Here is an 18,466-nt window from a genome sequence, read left to right on the forward strand (position 1 = left end):
ATTGGCGGCACCCGAATGCTGAGAGCATGCCCGCCCATCTGAGCAGAGGTGATAGGGACAAAACTCTTGTTCCTGTTTGGAGCATAACCCCTTTTGTTTGATTTAATTACTGTGCCTTTTGATATTTCTTATAGCTAGATTGTTTCCTCTAAGAGGTGATGTAAACATCTCAATTCAAGGAGCACATTTCTAGGGATCGATTTTACCAAGGGTTTTATAGAAAGTATGAAACAGGGTTTGTTTTGCTTACTGTTTATTTTCTTTATATAAGACTTAAAAGTTGGGGTTTTTTTTCTAACCTTAGGAACAATTGTACTCTTTATAAAACATTCAGTAAATAGTAGTACAAAAATAAGTACCTACCACCCAAAGATAACCACTAGTAACATTTTTCCCCCAGGTATTTTCTATGTATATACATTCAAAATAGCCACGCATATATAACACAGCATGTGTATATGAGTATAATTATAAAGCTACATTTTAAATCGATTGTTGCATTATGCATAACCATGTATCTTAGCTAACCTTACACCAATGAATAGAAGCCTGCAGTTGATGTTAAGAGTGTTCTACAGGCCCTGGCCGGTTGGCTCAGTGGTAGAGCGTCGGCCTGGCGTGCGTAAGTCCCGGGTTCGATTTCCGGCCAAGGCACACAGGAGAAGCGCCCATCTGCTTCTCCACCCCTCCCACTCTCCTTCCTCTCTGTCTCTCTCTTCCCCTCCCGCAGCCTAGGCTCCATTGGAGCAAGGATGGGCCGGGCGCTGGGGATGGTTCTGTGGCCTCTGCCTCAGGCGCTATACTGGCTCTGGTCAACAGAGCAACACCCCAAATGGGCAGAACATCACCCCCTGGTGGGCGTGCGAGTGGATCCCGGTGGGGCGCATGCGGGAATCTGTCTGTCTGCCTCCCCGTTTCCAGCTTCAGAAAAAAACAACAACAAAAAAAGAGTGTTCTACAGAATGGGAAGTACGATTTCTTTAACCTTCCCTAATGGTGGCATTTTGAATGTCCAAAATGAAGAGTGAGCGACATCTAGTGGAAACTAGAGTTTCTACAGGCACCGGTTCTGCCCGTCCAACTGAACACTAACATGAACACAGAGACAGCAAATGTCTCTGAAGATAGAAAGCTCTTAAATTGAGAGATTTCCTCTCTGGAGTCATAAGTTCCCTTTAAGAACTTGAAAAAGTAACATCAGGTTTTAAGGGACCGTCTAATCTTGACTGAGTTAAAAATAAGAGTTCCTTTTTAACCATCAAGAACCTAGAATTTTTTTAACTTCAGCTCCTCATAAGAAATAAATTTTACATCTTGACCCAGTGAGTCAGAAAATGGTCATTTGTCTTGCTCTATGCAATATATTCTGATGGTTCCTAGTTTGTTTGTTTGTTTTAATGCTGATTACAATTCACTAAATTGATTTTCTGACCTGCAGTTTGAAAAACATTGCTCTAAAGGGTGCAGTATACTCAGAACTACCTCAGTATTTTAAAAGCACGAGATGGACACATAAGACAGATATTGTTGTGTCCTCTTGAACTCATTTTCTGTTTTATTCTTCTTGCTCTGCTTCTAGAAGCACCATGCCCATCTCTCTTTCGAATAAATGGTACTAGACAGTGGTAATTCATCTGTTGCTTAGACAAAAGCGTTGAACCTGGGCTACCGATGTTCATATCTAGTTAAGAATGCCCTCTCTACTTGTTGATTAGTATTTTAATAAATTTTTATAGCGAATTAATAAGCGACTGTAAATAGGCACATTTTCTTTACCCATTTACCCATCAGTGGACACTGAGATTGCTTCCATGTCTCTGCTGTTGTAAATGATATGCAGTGAACATGGGGGTGCAGACATCTTTTGGAGTCTGTGCTTTCTTTTTCTTTAGATAAATGCCCAGAAGAGATATTGTCGGATCATATGGCAGTTCTCTTTTCAATTTTTTGAGGGACCTTCCTGCTATTTAGCATAGTGGGTGCACCATGTTACCATCCCACCAACAGCGTCTATTGCCCCCCATGGTATAGCTAAGGAAGCCCAGGGCCAGGGGCAGAGCAGGGACTGAAATTCAGACCTGGAGGCTCCAAGCGGTCCCCAGCCGGCGCCTAGGGCTGGCGTAAGGATCTATCCAATGACGCACAGTGGAGATTTTCTGTGTGGGGTGCAGAACCTGCAGCCCGCATTCCCTCCTTCCGGGAGGGGCTACAAGGCACACGTGTGTCAAATTCTTTTGCCTCCCACCCCCAGCCGACCCGGAGGGAGAGCCAACGAGGCCAAGGAGGCGGAAGGGGGCTCCCAAGTGGAAGCTGGCAAGCGCCTGGAGGAGCTGCGCCGCCGCCGCGGGGAAACCGAGAGCGAGGAGTTTGAGAAGCTCAAACAGAAGCAGCAGGAGGCAGCCCAGGAGCTGGAGGAGCTGAAGAAAAAGAGGGAGGAGCGGAGGAAAGTCCTGGAGGAGGAAGAACAGAGGAGGAAGCAGGAGGAAGCAGAGCGAAAAGTCAGGGAGGAGGTAAGCAGCCCATCGGCACCCCAGCTACCCGAGGCCCCGAGTGCGCCACTCTGGTGACCCTTCTGGCCCTGGGAATAACTTCCCCGGTGAAATGCTGCTGCTCTTTGGAGCACAGCCTCTTCCAAATACAGTTTAAGAATAATAAACTTGCTATGTGCTAAACATGGTTCCAAAACCTTTATACATATTAATTTATCCGATTATCATGAGAACAGGTAGCTTCTCCCCATTTTAAAGATGAGGAACCTGAGGCACAGAGAGGTTTATATATATAATTTCCCCAAGGTCCCACTTAATTCATTACCCTGTCCTGTCCCTCAATAAAGAACAGCAGAGGGGGGTGAAAAGGTCTGCAGATTAGTTATAAGAACCAAGAGGCACATGATGGTTGTATTTCTGATATTTAGAGTTTTCATAGGGAAGATTTTTGAAAATAGGACTGAGCTCTTTTAGTAGAAGAGTCTAGATTTTACTAGTCAGAGACAGTTCCTGCTTTGTTCATTACTGTAGACCTAGGAACACAAACATAGTGCCAGGCATGTAGCAGGAACCCAGTAATTATGAGCAGATAAATTTGTTCTGTATTTTAGGACAAAACTAAGAACAACAAATAAAGTTACCAGAAGGCTAATTTTAAAAACTGGGAAGTGCTTAACCACCTACAAGTTACATTGCTACCTTTGACAAGGTGCATTCTTTTCTTTCATCCTGAGGTATAGTATTCTCATTTTATGGACAACGAAATGGGAATCCAAGGGTTGGCTGGCTTGTGTGAAGTTAATTGACTAATCAGTGGTAGAATCAGTATTGGGACCCAGCTGCTCCAACTTAACCTGGATGTTTTCCCACTAACCTTAGGGAATAGGGATCTCCCATCATTCAAGAGATACAAAAGGACTTCAGATGCCTTTCGGACTTGGATCCTATACAAATATTCCCTAAACTGTGTGAAAAGATTGGAAAAATTATTCCAAAATCTCTCACAAGTCCAGCTGTCAGTGAGCCAATGGTCTCTGATTGGGAAGCAATAGAGATGATAGACCTTTAGCACCAAGCACACCTGGGCTTTTATCCTAACAGCCCCTTGCAAGCCAGGACCTCCGGAACGTTACTGGACTACTCTGAGACTTCTTTTCCTTGTCTGTGAAATACCTACATTCAGGATTGTTGAGGTGATGAAATAGGTCATTGTATTCACAGGGCCTGGTACCGAATGGGCACTCAGGAAGTGGTCGTTATAATCAGTTAACATTATTTAAAGGAGGAGAGTACCAGTGAAGGCAGAATGCATTCTTAGAACTGGGTTGAATTGAAGATTATTTTATCTAACCTCCTACCCATATAACATACACTGGATAGTTTAAAAGCAACAGAAATTATTTCTCAGAGTTCTGGAAGCTGTGAAGCCTGGGAACAAGGCCTGAAGATTCTGTATCTGGCGAGGGGGACCCTTCCTGGTTCACAGATGGCCATGTTCTGTGTTCCTACAGGGTGAAAGGAGCAAGGGAGCTCTCTGGGGGTCTTCTTTTGAAGGCACTAATCCAGGGGTCGGGAACCTATGGCTCGCGAGCCAGATGTGGCTCTTTTGATGGCTGCATCTGGCTCGCAGACAAATCTTTAATAAAAAAAAAATAACGTTAAAAATATAAAACATTCTCATGTATTACAATCCACTCATTTCCTACCACTCTTGTTCATGGTTGCAGGTGGCTGGAGCCAATCACAGCTGTCCTCCGGGACAACACCAAATTTTTATTGGATAATGTGTAACATACACAGGTTGTTGTATGGCTCTCACGGAATTACATTTTAAAATATGTGGCGTTCATGGCTCTCTCAGCCAATCCCATTCATGAGGGCTCCATTCCTGTGATCTAATGGCTTGTTAATATCATACTGACGGTTGGGATTTCAACCTGTGGATTTTGGGGAGACACAGACATTTCGTCTGTAACACACGGGATCCTTATGAAGCATCTTCCGACAGGTAGATATAAAGGTCCCTGCCTGAGATCACCCAGTGATAAAGAGCTCACAATCTGAAAATTACACGAGAGAACATAAAGCTCTCAAAATCGTTCCCAAAGGATGTGCAACTTAATCACAGTTCTGGAGGTTTTAACTGAGAGGAACAGGGAAGAATATTTTAGGCCAGGAGTGAAGGCACAGAGGGGTTAATGCGACAGATTGTGAAGACCTGTGATTTCACCACTGTGGTGCAATATCTACCTCATTTCAGGCTTGTCAGACCAGCTAAATAATTTCAATTGAGGTGGGGACAACCATAACATCATCCCTTGTCCAATTTGGCAAATCTAGTGCCATGGATTTATATAACTTTGCACATAAGTTATCTCACTTGTCTTACAACTCTCCTAGGAACTGGGGAGAGGAGCTATTTATATTGATTGCACATGTTCAGAAATGGAAGGTCAGTGTCAAATGACTTGCAGAATGATGAGAACAGTGATCATCCCACTGAGCACTAGTCTGAGCGTTTTACATGGGCTTCCGCATTCAGTCCTCGTTAAAGCCCAGTTCAGAGGATTCGATCATTATCCCCGTTTGACAGAGGCAGAGACTGAGGCACAGAGCAGATCAGTAACATGGTCAAAGTTGCAGTTGGAAAGTGGCCGCAGTGGCCGCCCTGGACTGTGAATCAGGCTGTCGGACTCACAAGCTTTTTCCTGTGGGACTTGTGCTCATTTCTCTTACACACTCGTTCCCCTTGGTTTGAACTTCTCACTGATGCCCTTGTTATTTTCTCTCTCTCAAGGAAGAGAAGAGGAGGCTAAAGGAAGAGATTGAAAGGCGAAGGGCCGAAGCTGCCGAGAAACGCCAGAAGATGCCAGAAGACGGCTTATCAGATGACAAGAAGCCATTCAAATGTTTCACCCCTAAAGGTTCATCTCTCAAGGTATTTTTTTTATCAGAAATCTTTCTTTAATGCCTCGACTGTAATATCTTAGAAACTTGACTTTTGCCCCTTATTGAGTTATTGATGATTCAAAACCTTTGCCTCATTTCCCTTTTTTCCTCCTCCTTTTAGTCATTTCAAAGCTTTTCTTTGTTTCAGCATGTGCCAAGGAGAGAAATAAAGTGCGAGAATTGGTATCTGTTATTAGATGCTCAGATGCACGTTAAGAAAACCGTCGGCCCCACTAACATCTATTAGTATTGTTTAACTTGTATTAGGAGTGAAGCATGTTTTCCAAAAACCTTAAGAGTATTTACGAATAGTCCATGCGTCCCAGCCTAGTCCACTAACATCTCAGAAACGGGAAGGGACACTCAACCACATCACCTGTGGTAATTGTAGTCTAGTACAGTGGTCCCCAACCATTTTTAGGCCACGGACCGGTTTAATGTCAGAAAATATTTTCACAGATCAGCCTTTAGGGTGGGACAGATAAATGTATCACGTGACCAAGACAAGCATCAAGAGTGAGTCTTAGATGTAACAGAGGGAATCTGGTCATTTTTTAAAAATAAAACATCGTTCAGACTTAAATATAAATAAAACGAAAATAATGTAAGTTATTTATTCTTTCTCTGTGGACTGGTACCAAATGGCCCATGGACCGGTACCGGTCCGTGGCCTGGGGGTTGGGGACCACTGGTCTAATAGATCCCTTGGCCTCCCTGAAGAGGGCAGAAAATGGACCCTTTCAGCACCTCTGCTTTTGCACCTGCAGGTATATGCAAAAAAAAAAAAGAGGGGAGTTCACTGTTTGCTAATACTAGGGGATGCATGGCAAAAACTATTTCCAGCCTGGAGCCTGGGAATCATAAGGAGTCAACGAATATTTGCTGACTTCCAGAGAACATCTGCATTTGAGTGATGCAGTTTTAGTAAAATATAATGTTTGATTTAGTAGCTCTAGGTTTAGCAGAAAGAAGTTCCTAACTTAAAAAAAGAAGAAGAGTATATTAAAGACTAATGAACTGCCCACTTAATATACACCCATCACAGTTTCCCTGGGCTTATTTCTCACTCAGGCTGATACGAGCATCATGGGAGACCTCAGCCATTACTGATGAGCTGCACCCCAGCCTCGCTCTACCCCCCTTCTCCTCCTTTTGGGCAAATTAAGTTCAGCAATAGGCTTGCTGGCTCTCAGGTTAGGAAACAGCTCACAGTGCCTCATTATCTTCCCTATTTGACCCTATTACATACCAAATATATAGGCAGAACATTGTGGAACATTGCCTTCCTCAAAGAGCATGGCACATCTGTACTCATGTGAACATGTCCTGGTGGGTAAGAGCATGTGGGTTTTTTTTGGGGGGGGAATAAATTGTTGCTAAGAGAGTAGATCTTGAAAGTTCTCATCACAAAAAAGAAAAAAGTGTTGTCAGGTGATGGGTGTTAACTAGACTGACTGTGGTGATCATTTTGCCATATATTCAGCTACTGAATTATGTTGTAAACCTGAAACAAATATGATGTTATATGTCAATTAGAGCTTAATAAAAAAATAAGTAGAAAAAAATTATAAGTATGCCAAAAGGCAAATATATATATACATATATACATACATATATATATATATATCACCATGGTCTTGAAATGTAATTATTTTGCCATTCCTTTAAATTATTTCAAAGGCATTTTTATTCCATTTCTGTCTAGCCTTTACTCTGCCTCCAGAACTTCATATTTCTGTGTACGCTGTCTCTGTCCTCCGCCAAGCTTCCCTTCATCCCAGACCTCAGTATCAGATACCTTCCATGTAGTTTCCCTCTCTGCTGGAGCCGCTACGCACAGCTCCCTAATACTCTCTGACACTCTTGGGTGCTTTTCCAAACCAGCATCAGGGAGGATAGTGATATGGGCTGAGAAACACTGTTTATGAGATGAAAATATGAACTGGTTTTTTTTTAATTCCTAGATAGAAGAGCGAGCGGAATTTTTGAATAAGTCTGTGCAAAAAAGGTAAATGTAGTTGATTGTTCAACAACTTGAGACTCATCAGCCATTAGATGTATGGAAAGATTTTCTCTTATGTTTTTATGTATGTGTGTGTGTGTGTTTACTTAACAGTGGTGTCAAATCAACTCATCAAGCGGCGGTTGTCTCCAAGATTGACAGCAGACTGGAGCAATACACCAGTGCCATTGAGGTAAGAGATGTCCTCAGGGTCATGGCCAAACAGAAACCAACTCTGGTTATGTAAATGAGCATAGAAACACTTAGGACAATAAGCAAGTACAATGACCACATTACTGTTAGAACATTCATAATGCTTTATCATACTTTGAAGTGGTTATAGAGAAGAACAATAGTAAAGGTAAATTCTAGAAGGGTTTTAAATAAATTATTGGTCAGTGCTTTCAGCCGGATTAGTCTTTAAAGGTGTTATTATTTTAATGAATGGGTTGATTGATACTCAACTATACTATTTATAGGTTAGTATGTATATCTTCTAATATTAATTCCTTTTACGGTAAAATGTGTTGCCATATGTAGTTCAAACAGGTCTCATATAACCTTGGTTAATCCTCTTTCATCTATAAAAACTTTTACTATCAAATAAAAGTAGCAGTATAAGTTAATGTAAAGGTGATTGCCAGCTAGAGGTTATTGAAATTCAAATAGATTATTTTATACTTGAAAGACCATTGTGTTATGTTTTTGTCAATTTCAATTTCCACCGAATTGACCTAGGGGTGGTACCATATTTAAAAATAATGTACATTTCCAAGTACCAAAGCACTAAGAAGGTAGGAAGCCATTAATCAAGATGGAATCCTGTTTTTTTCTCCCTTGTGGGTACTTAAGTCAATGATTTTAGCCGCCTTCAGTGTCAGAACACCTGCTACAAAGTCATTGGATCAGCTTGTCTTGATTTTCTCCTCTTTTTTGTACTGCAGAGTGGAGATAAGTGTAAAATAATCCACCATTAAATAAATGATGAGGGAATAAGAAAGAGATCTGAGTGCTTTATCAAATGAATAATGAGGCCCTCATACTCGAGAGGGGACTTTTCATAAGATTCACTGTCCACTACAATAAAAGACACATGCAGAGAGTTATTTTCTGTGGTTAAAATTATTACAGCTCTAATAGGGTTAATGCAGCCAAGACTGTGGCTTCAGCCTTTACATAGTCCAGCGATGGTGCCACCACATGCTGACCACCTTGACAACACAGGGCACAGGCCACAGAGCAGGGCCAGGCGAGAAACTGCAGGATTCTGGGCATGCCCACAACTGCTGGAGTATATTCTCCATGCAGTGGTCGTTCAATCTTTCAGTCCTTTAGCACATCCCTGTCTCTGGTCCTTTGCATATGCTGTTCCCGCTGCATGGAATAGTGTGTGTGCCTTATTTCACTTAGTCACTTACAAATCTTCCATCCATCTGGGTTTAAATGTCACATCCTCAGAGTAGCCTTCTGTGCTCCCCTAAATCGGTATTATTTCCCTATTGTGTGCTCTCTTGGCATGCTTTATACCACTAATTTATCTTTCATAACACCGTGATGTGAAATAAATATGTGTATAGTTAGTTACGATCTTCTTGTCCTCTGCAGTTTACAGAGCAGACTGTCCTGTGTTGGGGACCACTATATCCCCAGACCCTAGCCAGTGCCCTACACACACAGTAGGCACTTAAGTATCTGTTAATGAAGTAAAGTAGACTATCATTTTAACGATATGTGGCATCCCGATAAAAAAGCATATTTCCTTCTTGATATCAGGGTTTGTTTTGAGGCATGTATGTCGTCAGAAGGCAGTTTTACAGCAGGAACTGTGACTCGTTTTTAGTGAAGGCACTTAACACCATGAGTCTTTTAATTGATACTGTTGAGAAAGACAGTACTTGGCAAGAACAAATTTAGCACGATTCCTAAAGATAATTCACACACTTCAGGGAACGAAAACCACCAAACCCACAAAGCCGGCAGCCTCGGATCTTCCTGTCCCTGCTGAGGGCGTCCGCAACATCAAGAGCATGTGGGAGAAGGGGAACGTGTTTTCTTCCCCCAGTGCGTCGGGCACACCGAACAAGGTGAGCATCAGGGCTCTGTCTCTTAATTTTGGAGGGTGGATTCTTTTTTGTTTTGTGTGGGATTTTTTTATAATCATACTAGTTAATTATAAAAGCAGTGAAGGAGGTGTGATTCTTTCTTTCGCAACAACTGCAAAAAGCAAGCTCAGAGAGCTAGAGTGTATACTATGCTCTGGTGACAATACTCTAAATAGAGTGCCTGAAATTGATCATCAGCCTTGGAGTTGGGGGTGGGGTGAGGTGCCAGAGCAAGCCAACCAGATAACATTTGTTAAATATCAAGTTTAAGGTTTATTTGACTCAAAATATCAATTGTAACAATCCATCATTAATTGGTGTTATGAGATGGTTATGTGAAATAACATTTAATCATGTTTTAAGATTGAAGATTTCTTTGCAGGTAAACTCTGTGGGGTTTTTTTTCTTTACTATTGAATGATTGACTCCTTGTAGGAAACTGCTGGCTTGAAAGTGGGGGTTTCCAGCCGCATCAATGAATGGCTAACTAAAACCCCAGATGGAAACAGGTCACCAGCTCCCAAACCTTCTGTAAGTACGTGGCTTCGGGTTTTTCTGAGGTTCTTTATCTCTCAGCTTCTAGCAGCAGAAGAAAAGAGGCTGTTGGTCTCTGCCTGGGAAAGACAGTGCTCCTGTTCTTTGCTGTCACTGCTGAATAACAAACAGGAAGGGTTCAGATTTAGAGAGAACAGTCCCAAGCAGTGGCACCATAATTGCCCAGAGGGCAGCAATAGTTAGCCAAAGGCTGAGACCATTCAGATGGACACTCTTAACCACTCTATGTGTTTAGCTCCTAGTCTATAAATTATAGCCAGGGATTTGAAAATGAAAATGTCCAATAATCTTGGCCACTTTTTTTTGTCAAAAGCACCCCTAAACTTATTCCCCAAAGAAAATGTATATCTCGGGCCCATATTGTCAAATTTGCCTAATTTCTGTAACTTAACACAAAAAATACCATTCTTGGGTAGTGTTGAAGTAATTGCCATAATTTCTTTATCAACACTTCCAAAGCAAAGCTATTTTTAAAAACAGTAAAACTGGAAACTTAAAAAAACAACAAAACTGGTTCTAAGTGTTATTTTTAGACATCTAAAATTTTCTTATTTCTTAAGTGTGGCTATCTTACTATAAAAATAGTCTTTTAACCTTTTCATTAAATGTATATGAGAATTGCCTTGCATTTATCATTCTAATCATAAACCTTCTTAAGCTCCCTAATGTATATTGGCAAGCTTTCCCTGTTAGGTTGACTTTGATGTCTTTCTTGGTGCCCAAAGAAGCAGAGACTTGAAGTTCACAACTACTCCATCCCAGAGGTAGAAGAGAAGCATTGTAAATCCAAGACCTCTGTGCCATTGAGCATTTAATTGCATCCATTGAGTCCATATGTGATCTCCAACGTCACTAAAAGTTTATCACTTTTTCAATTTAAGAAGAAAAAGACTATATTTTCTCACCTTCTTGGCTATAATACCTTACAGTCAATTAATATTCAGCTCAGGATTTTTTTTACTGAAGGGCTCACATGAGGTGTAAAACTAACTTAAACCCAGTTTACAATCGGAAAGTCTTTATATATTGAAATCTTTTCCCCCTTCCCAGTAGATACAGGAAAGGGAGCCAATAACGGGAGTCAGGGGAGGCGAGGGCTTGTACCCACCAGATGTGTGCTCTTCAATGCCACCCAAGGTGACACACACAGGAGAAGTTACTTTTTAATGGCAATTTGTATAAATTTTGTGGCTCCAGGCCAGTGATGGTTGACCTTTTTTGAATCATGGACCCTTCTGAAACCCTAATGAAATCTAAGGACCTTCTCTCCTAAAACATGCATAGCTCTCCAGTTCCAGAAATTCACAGACCCACTGAAGAACTCTCAAACTAGAAAAGATAAAGGGAAGAAAGTCTGCTTTTCTCTTTGGTGACTTGGATGCATGGCTGCAGAACGAGGTCACCTCACGTTTATTATATTGGTGACTTCTTTCATTTCTCTACCCGATTATAGTCACGCTTGGTCTGGGACTTGATGACGCATACTCTTTTATTAGAACTTTAATCCTGTCCTTGTCTATGTCGTCCTGATGGGAGGGTTAAAAAAAAAAATTCAGTTATTCGAACAGGTATAACTATGTCCAAGTTTCCACCAAAAGTCCATTCTCTGGGGTTACTGACAGCGTCCTAAAAATGGCAGGACAAAAGTATGGTAGGGGAATTATAAATCAATGCCTGCTCTACCTACCAGTTAGTAAGTAATGTGCTAGACCCTCTGCTAGAGGGTAGAAGGAACAGGAGAGGAGAATAGGGCCATTCATACAGGTTGTCATGATCTCCTTTCCCATGAGCCATTGGGATTTGCAGACTAGGCTGACTGACTTCCTGAAGGAGAGCCAGGTTGGCAGAAAGCGATATGTAATTGCTATTGTAAAGTAAAAGCTAGACTTGAGTGCACTTAATAAACTACTTTAAGCTTAGTGACCATTTCAGGGGTAAGAGATTCAGCACTTGTCAAAGTATGAATGGCAACCTGGCAGCATCTTTGGGAAAGGACGGGACCTGGGCCCAGGCAGACCAGGGGGTCACTCACAGACATTACAGACCCAGCGGAAAAGAGATGAAATTTTTGAACTGCAGAAAGAGCCAGAAGGGTCCTGCAGATGCATTAAAATTTGGCCGGGGCAAGGTAAGTCCAGGAAGGCAGCTTAGAAAGACAGGTCAAGCCAAGATCTCACTTGGGTCTTGTCAGGGGTCTCACACTGGTGGCCTGCGGCTAAGACCTGAGCTTGGCCCACACCATTGTGCTTTGTTTTTCCTTTTAGAAATTAAAATTCGGGCCCTGGCTGGTTGGCTCAGCGGTAGAGCGTCGGCCTGGCGTGTGGGGGACCCGGGTTCGATTCCCGGCCAGGGCACATAGGAGAAGCGCCCATTTGCTTCTCCACCCTTCCCCCCTCCTTCCTCTGTCTCTCTCTTCCCCTCCCGCAGCCAAGGCTCCATTGGAGCAAAGATGGCCCGGGCGCTGGGGATGGCTCCTTGGCCTCTGCCCCAGGCGCTAGAGTGGCTCTGGTCGCGGCAGAGCATTGCCCCCTGGTGGGCAGAGCGTCGCCCCTGGTGGGTGTGCCGGGTGGATCCCGGTCGGGTGCATGCGGGAGTCTGTCTGACTGTCTCTCCCCATTTCCAGCTTCAGAAAAATTCAAAAAAAAAGAAAAGAAAAAGAAATTAAGATTCGAATACACTTTTGAAGTGTGGAGATGTGTGATCTTGAATTTGTTGATTCCCTCTTTTCCTTATTTTCTTCCACCAAGCCTGTCCAGGCTGCTGGTTTCTAGTCTGGCCCTTCATAGCCGGTGTCTGAGTTTGACACCTTTGGGACCCTGGTCATACTGCCCCTGAGCCCAGGATGATAGAGAATTACCTAAAGACCCCAAAGATGCCTTTTGATTTAGGACCCAAGGTGATTTATTCTCTGTCGCTTGTTTCTATCCCTTGCAATGTAAGAGTAGAGGGGAAAGCCAGGGTTTGTATTTGCAGCTGCATGGCATGTAGCCCTTAAGAAAAAAAATCAGAGGGAAATTCTTTCACCAAAGTGGTCCTCACCCGACGAAACCTCAAGAAGGAAATCGGTATTTCCTTCGGGAATCAGGGTTCAGTTCTAAAATGCACTGGAGAGAAAATACATCCGCTACCAAGTTATATAATAATTTCCATATATACTAAGAAGTCAAAGTGCTCAAAATATAGTTTGTCAAATCAATATTGGGGGGAGGTCCCTGAAAATTAACTTATTTAAAAAGAAAACATTGATCGACATCAGATCCCTTACTGGGACCTGGAATGCTATTTGTGGGTAGAATTTACGGGATTTTAGTATAACTTGGTAACTGGCAGTCAATTCTGAGTATGCCTGTTTTAGCTGGTTCTCTGTTCCTTGTGTCTAAATTACATGTTATGTACAGCTAAATGAAAATGCTAATTTGTCTTTCTTTTTGTTTAAAAAAAGAGAGAGAGAGAGAGAGACAATCATGTCTTTCTCAGCTGAATTCTCTTCTTCATTCTTTGATCTCTGGTTGATTGGAAACCTGCCTCTCCTGCCTTCATTTCTTCCTGTTCTTCCGGACTGAGTTTTTCTCTAAAATATAGTCTGGTCAGGTAATTACATTTCTATTTCCCCTTCGATGTAAAATGCCAACTTACCGGTTGGATGTTACTATTTTCTGAAAGTAGACTCTCTAAACTCTTTAAAGTGACCTCAAAAGGTTCATAGGTAGAATTATAAGGGAACTACAGTCTCCATTTTCTGCCATAGAACATTCATGTGAAAGAAAAATATTGGTCTTCTCCGAATCAAATAAATAAAGTAATAATAGCCACTTTCCATAGCTTCCATCAGCATGTACCTAATTATAGTGTTCCAAAATTTTAAAACAGCCTTCCAGACAATTTGGCAGCCTCTCCCCACATTGGCAAATGTAGTGGAATCCTTCAAAAACAATTTGATTTGTTGCTTACTGGGTCCAAGTTAAATAGGTGTGACCCTCTAATAGAATATCAGGAATTCATGCCATACCGTAACTTCAGAAGCTCAGTAAAATGCAGGCAAATCTGAAATGCTTCCCAGGGTACCATTTGATGGGTGCGTTCTCACTGTTGAGATCTCTACCCTGTCTGTCAGTGGCATCCATGAATAAATGCAACCGCTGTTCGCTTTGCCTTCCTAATGAGAAAAGGATGTGCCAAAGTAAACATGACTATTTCAGCGAAAACACATTTATTTTCTATGGACTACCTTTTGCCAAGTCCTAATCTAAGCACATGCTAGAAGAAAAGTGAATGGAAACAGAAACGTGGGTCTTTATCCAAACCAAATTAATTACAAGGTAGCAAAATGAAGACTCAAAGCTCTAGAACTGTTTTCTTCCCAGGATTTCCACATGTTCTCACATATGTCATTACATGTCAGTTTCTCTTATGGGTACAATTTGTGGTAGATGTTTGCTTGGTGGGGCTGGGTTCTCCTGAAGCACTTCTGAATTATCTACTGGCTCTGCAAGGACCAGAGGGATTTTAATCTGAGGAAAATGACATTAGAAAAGTGTCTTAGTTTGGACTGCGTGGAAGCAGACCTTAACACAGTAATCAAGTGTAAGTCGTTTACTTGGGAGGTGGAGAAGAGAGCCAATCAAGAATGTTATTGATGTTATTACACAAGTCAGCACATGGACTATTAAAACTTGATCCCACTGGGGAAACCCTGGAAGCGACCATAAAGCACAGGCTTCAGGGTTAGTTTTTTGACCTGAGGCATGAGTGAGCCTGAGAAATATCCTTGCACTAAGTCTCGTAGGTGAGTGGTTGAGGACTTTTTTGGGTGTGTTCACTCTGAACTTCCAACCTGCCTTCTGGGTAGGCAAAGTGCGCATCTGTAGCCAGAAGAAGTTCAGTGTTGGCGACTGGCTGTCAGGCTGGTATGCACTCGATTGTAAGGGCTTGGGACATGGGTGGAGCACCAAAAGTTAATCTACAAGGGATCAGATGTATATCCAACCCCAAAGGAATTACAGGTGACCTTTGAACAACATGGGTTTGAACCACATGGGATGCAGATTTACATTTACATGCAGATTTCTTTACATGCAGATTACTTTCAACAAATATTGTCCATGTATTGTGTCCTCCTTATGGTTTTCTTAACATTTTCTTTTCTCTAGATTACTTTATTATAAGAATACAGGTGTGATACATATAACATACAAAATATGTTAATCAACTGATTATGTTATCAATGAGGCTTCCAGTCAACAGTGGGCTATTAGTAGTTAAGTTTTGGGGCATCAAAAGTTGGGTGCTGCCTGACCAGGCAGTGGCGCAGTGGATAGAATGTCGGACTGGGATGTGGAAAACCCAGGTTCAAGACCCCAAGGTCTCCAGCTTGAGCACAGGCTCATCTGGTTTGAGCAAAAGCTCACCAGCTTGAGCCCAAGATCACTGGCTCGAGCAAGGGGTCACTCGGTCTGCTGAAGGCCCATGGTCAAGGCACATATGAGAAAGCAATCAATGAACAACTAAGGTGTTGCAATGAAAAACTAATGATTGATGCTTCTCATCTCTCTGTTCCTGTCTGTCTGTCCCTGTCTATCCCTCTCTCTGACTCTCTCTGTCTCTGTAAAAACAAACAAAAAAACCACAAAAAAGTTGGGTGCTGATTTTCTACTATGCAGGGGTGTGGGAGAGGGGAGATCAGCTCCCCTAACCCCCACATTGTTCAAGGGTCAACTGTATTTAAAACCAAGACTATACTTTCAGGGATCATTTCTATAGTTTGTATTTAAAACCAATCTATACTGCATTCATTTCTCAGAGCATAGAAAGTTAAAAACGGGCTTTGTTCTTTTAAATATGCTTGTATTCCAATTTAACTGATCAGTAAGCAGCAGGTCCTTGGTGAAGAACAGGACCTACATGCTGGATAGTTCCAGCGCAGTCTCATCTCATAACACAGGTGACGGTCTCTATAAAAACGACAGCTAATGATCTTTCCCGTCTCATCCATTTCTGGTCACTAGGATAAAGTGTATCTAACAAGAAATGGATTCAAACAAACAACAGATGTGGTGATCTGTGTAGACCTGGCCAGAGAATATAAGTGGCCATAGATTAATTTTTTTTTCTGCTTTCTCTGTTAGGACTTGAGGCCAGGAGATGTATCTGGCAAGCGGAACCTCTGGGAAAAGCAGTCTGTGGATAAGGTCACGTCCCCCACTAAGGTAATCTACTGGAAGGATTTGCATTTCATAGTTTTATTTTCCTGCTGCATCCTGCAGTATGGGGTCCCAGGTCAAACAGAGAGATCACTGGCTCACAGAGCCATGCCCAGGTAACCGTCAGTTTCTACAGACCTGTGTATGGGACAGGGAAATGCCAGGTTCACAGAGCCTGCGGCATCACAGGTTTGACAGTCATACAACATAAACAGCCCAGACCCGTGGACTATTCCCAGTAAGACATTCTAGAAACAGCAGAGTGGGTGGAGTGCTGTCAGCAGAAGACCTTCTGCTATAACCATGGCCACATTTCCTTACAAGGCTTGGAGCCGCAGCCCTCCGAAAACCACCTCAGGGAATATGGGGGAAATGTCCATCGCCCTGGGTGGTTCGAAAGCTGCTTTCTGGAACCATCCTAAGGGATTACGTTGGCAGCAGCCGAGGACTCAAGGTGGCTGTGACAAAAGTTAAAATACCATTCAAAAGTTAGGCAAAGCCCGCTACCCTATGAAAACTAATGGCTGAGAGTGCTAGGATTTGTCTTTTTTTCTTTTTCTGGTCTTCTGCTCAAGGGATGTGTTCATTGGCCGTGAGGCTCAGACTAAAAATAGGACCCCTTGTTGTACAAGGAGCTAATTCAACTCTTAATTATAGCCCTCCCCCATTTTCATTAAGAACGCAACCTTCTCCTTGGAGGGAACTTGAAGAGGGAGAACTCAGAGACCAGCAATAAGTACGATTAGAACAGTCTGCTCATGAACTTGGGAAAAGACACACTTTTTAAAGCAAACTCAGGAGTGAAGGAGACCTCAAAGGCACCTGGAGAGTCCCCGCAGTTCACTGGAGAGAATTCCTTCCCTTCCCATCTTCTCCACACCCTGGAGTCTGGTGCACTGGCCACAGGTGTTCCTCCATCTCCTTATTAGTCTACATTGCTCTTACATTCAGGGAAACATGCTAGCCCAGTCTCTGTACTTATAGTGACTTTTAAATAAATGTTCACCTTTCTAAGTCATTCTTAAATATGTTAAAGCACCTCGTAATAATTATCAGCTCTACAAACCACTAATATTTAGTGAGTGTCCATTGTATGCAAGGCACTATATTCTACCTTCTTCATCTACATCATGTCATTTGACCCTCCAACCACCATGGGAGGTGGATATTATTATTACCCATATTTAGAGCTGAGGAAAATAAGGTCCAGAGAGGCTAATAACTTTGCCAAAGTCACACAGCAAATAAATACAAAGTCTGGCTTGCAACCGGGCAGTCCGATCTGAGCCTACATTCTTAACCATTATTCATGCTGTTTTCTTTAGAGGATTGCATGTTCTATAGAAAATAATAGTTTTAAAGTCCCTTGTATAATTTTGTCCTGGTGAAAGGGGATAGAGAAGTTGTTCTTTAGTTTTTTTGTTTGTTTGTTTTTAAACAAAGAATGAAATTTTGTTGGCCTAACCATTCTGGCCCCTCTAGCATAGATCTCTGACCTTTGGGAAATGACAGTCCAAATGTTTATATAGCCTCTTTTGGAGTAGAGGTTGTCGGCTGTCCGTAGTCCAACATCACAGGTGTAATGGGGTCATTCTATAACATTACCCTGAGCCAGAGTTCTGGGAAATGGAGGGAAAATATGATCTGGAATGGTAGGACTTGGAGAATAGCACTCATGACACAGCAGGAACGGTGGTATTCCTTGGAATTGTGCAACATGGTACAAGGTGGGAAAGTGCCAGGGTGAGTCTCGACACCCACTGCCCCCTCCTCTTTGCTCGAGCCCACAAAACCCTTTCTACAGCAGTAAGAATATAACCACCAGGCCCCGAGCTGGGGTATGAGGTTGCAAAGTAGGTCGCTCCTTTGCTCCTAAATGTCAAACTCACTACACATCCTGCAGCCACTTATTTGAAATGCAAATGCACAACACATTTGAAAATGCAGATTCATAATACTACATTCGGCCCTCTGTATCTTCAGGGTCTGCATCCGTGGAGCCAGACAACCATGAACTCAACCAACCGCGGGTCAGAAATATTTGAAAAAGTGATGTTGTCGCTGATGTGTACTATACAGTTAGGTCTACCATGGCTGCATCCATATTGATTGTCTAGACTCATTTTCTTATCATTATTCCCTAAACAATACAGCATGACAACTATTTAT

At 42.3% G+C, this 18,466-nt stretch overlaps 1 protein-coding gene, 1 long non-coding RNA gene and 1 pseudogene across 9 annotated transcripts in view; 2 read left to right on the top strand and 1 right to left on the bottom strand.

The window, feature by feature from the left end:
• Positions 1-18,466, top strand: part of CALD1 (caldesmon 1) — a 223,395-nt gene that overhangs the window by 200,918 nt on the left and 4,011 nt on the right. For all 7 annotated transcript variants that reach the window (XM_066262332.1, XM_066262330.1, XM_066262336.1 and 4 more), the window contains 7 exons: positions 2,252-2,510; positions 5,287-5,427; positions 7,403-7,446; positions 7,555-7,633; positions 9,387-9,524; positions 9,978-10,073; positions 16,223-16,303. In XM_066262332.1, coding sequence (XP_066118429.1) covers positions 2,252-2,510; positions 5,287-5,427; positions 7,403-7,446; positions 7,555-7,633; positions 9,387-9,524; positions 9,978-10,073; positions 16,223-16,303 — 838 coding nt within the window. The remainder of the gene's footprint in view (positions 1-2,251; positions 2,511-5,286; positions 5,428-7,402; positions 7,447-7,554; positions 7,634-9,386; positions 9,525-9,977; positions 10,074-16,222; positions 16,304-18,466) is intronic.
• Positions 10,068-18,466, bottom strand: part of LOC136326430 (uncharacterized) — an 80,128-nt gene continuing 71,729 nt past the window's right edge. Inside the window, exons 2-4 of one of the 2 annotated variants that reach the window (XR_010729449.1) lie at positions 14,107-14,253; positions 11,555-11,623; positions 10,068-10,193 (exon numbers count right to left, since the gene is read on the bottom strand). This is a non-coding gene — a long non-coding RNA (uncharacterized lncRNA). The remainder of the gene's footprint in view (positions 10,194-11,554; positions 11,624-14,106; positions 14,254-18,466) is intronic. The other variant, XR_010729448.1, reaches the window with a different exon arrangement.
• On the top strand, positions 15,827-15,939 carry LOC136327779 (small nucleolar RNA U3; annotated as a pseudogene).

This window comes from Saccopteryx bilineata, chromosome 2 (assembly GCF_036850765.1).
Source record: "Saccopteryx bilineata isolate mSacBil1 chromosome 2, mSacBil1_pri_phased_curated, whole genome shotgun sequence".
NCBI classification, from domain to species: domain Eukaryota; kingdom Metazoa; phylum Chordata; class Mammalia; order Chiroptera; family Emballonuridae; genus Saccopteryx; species Saccopteryx bilineata.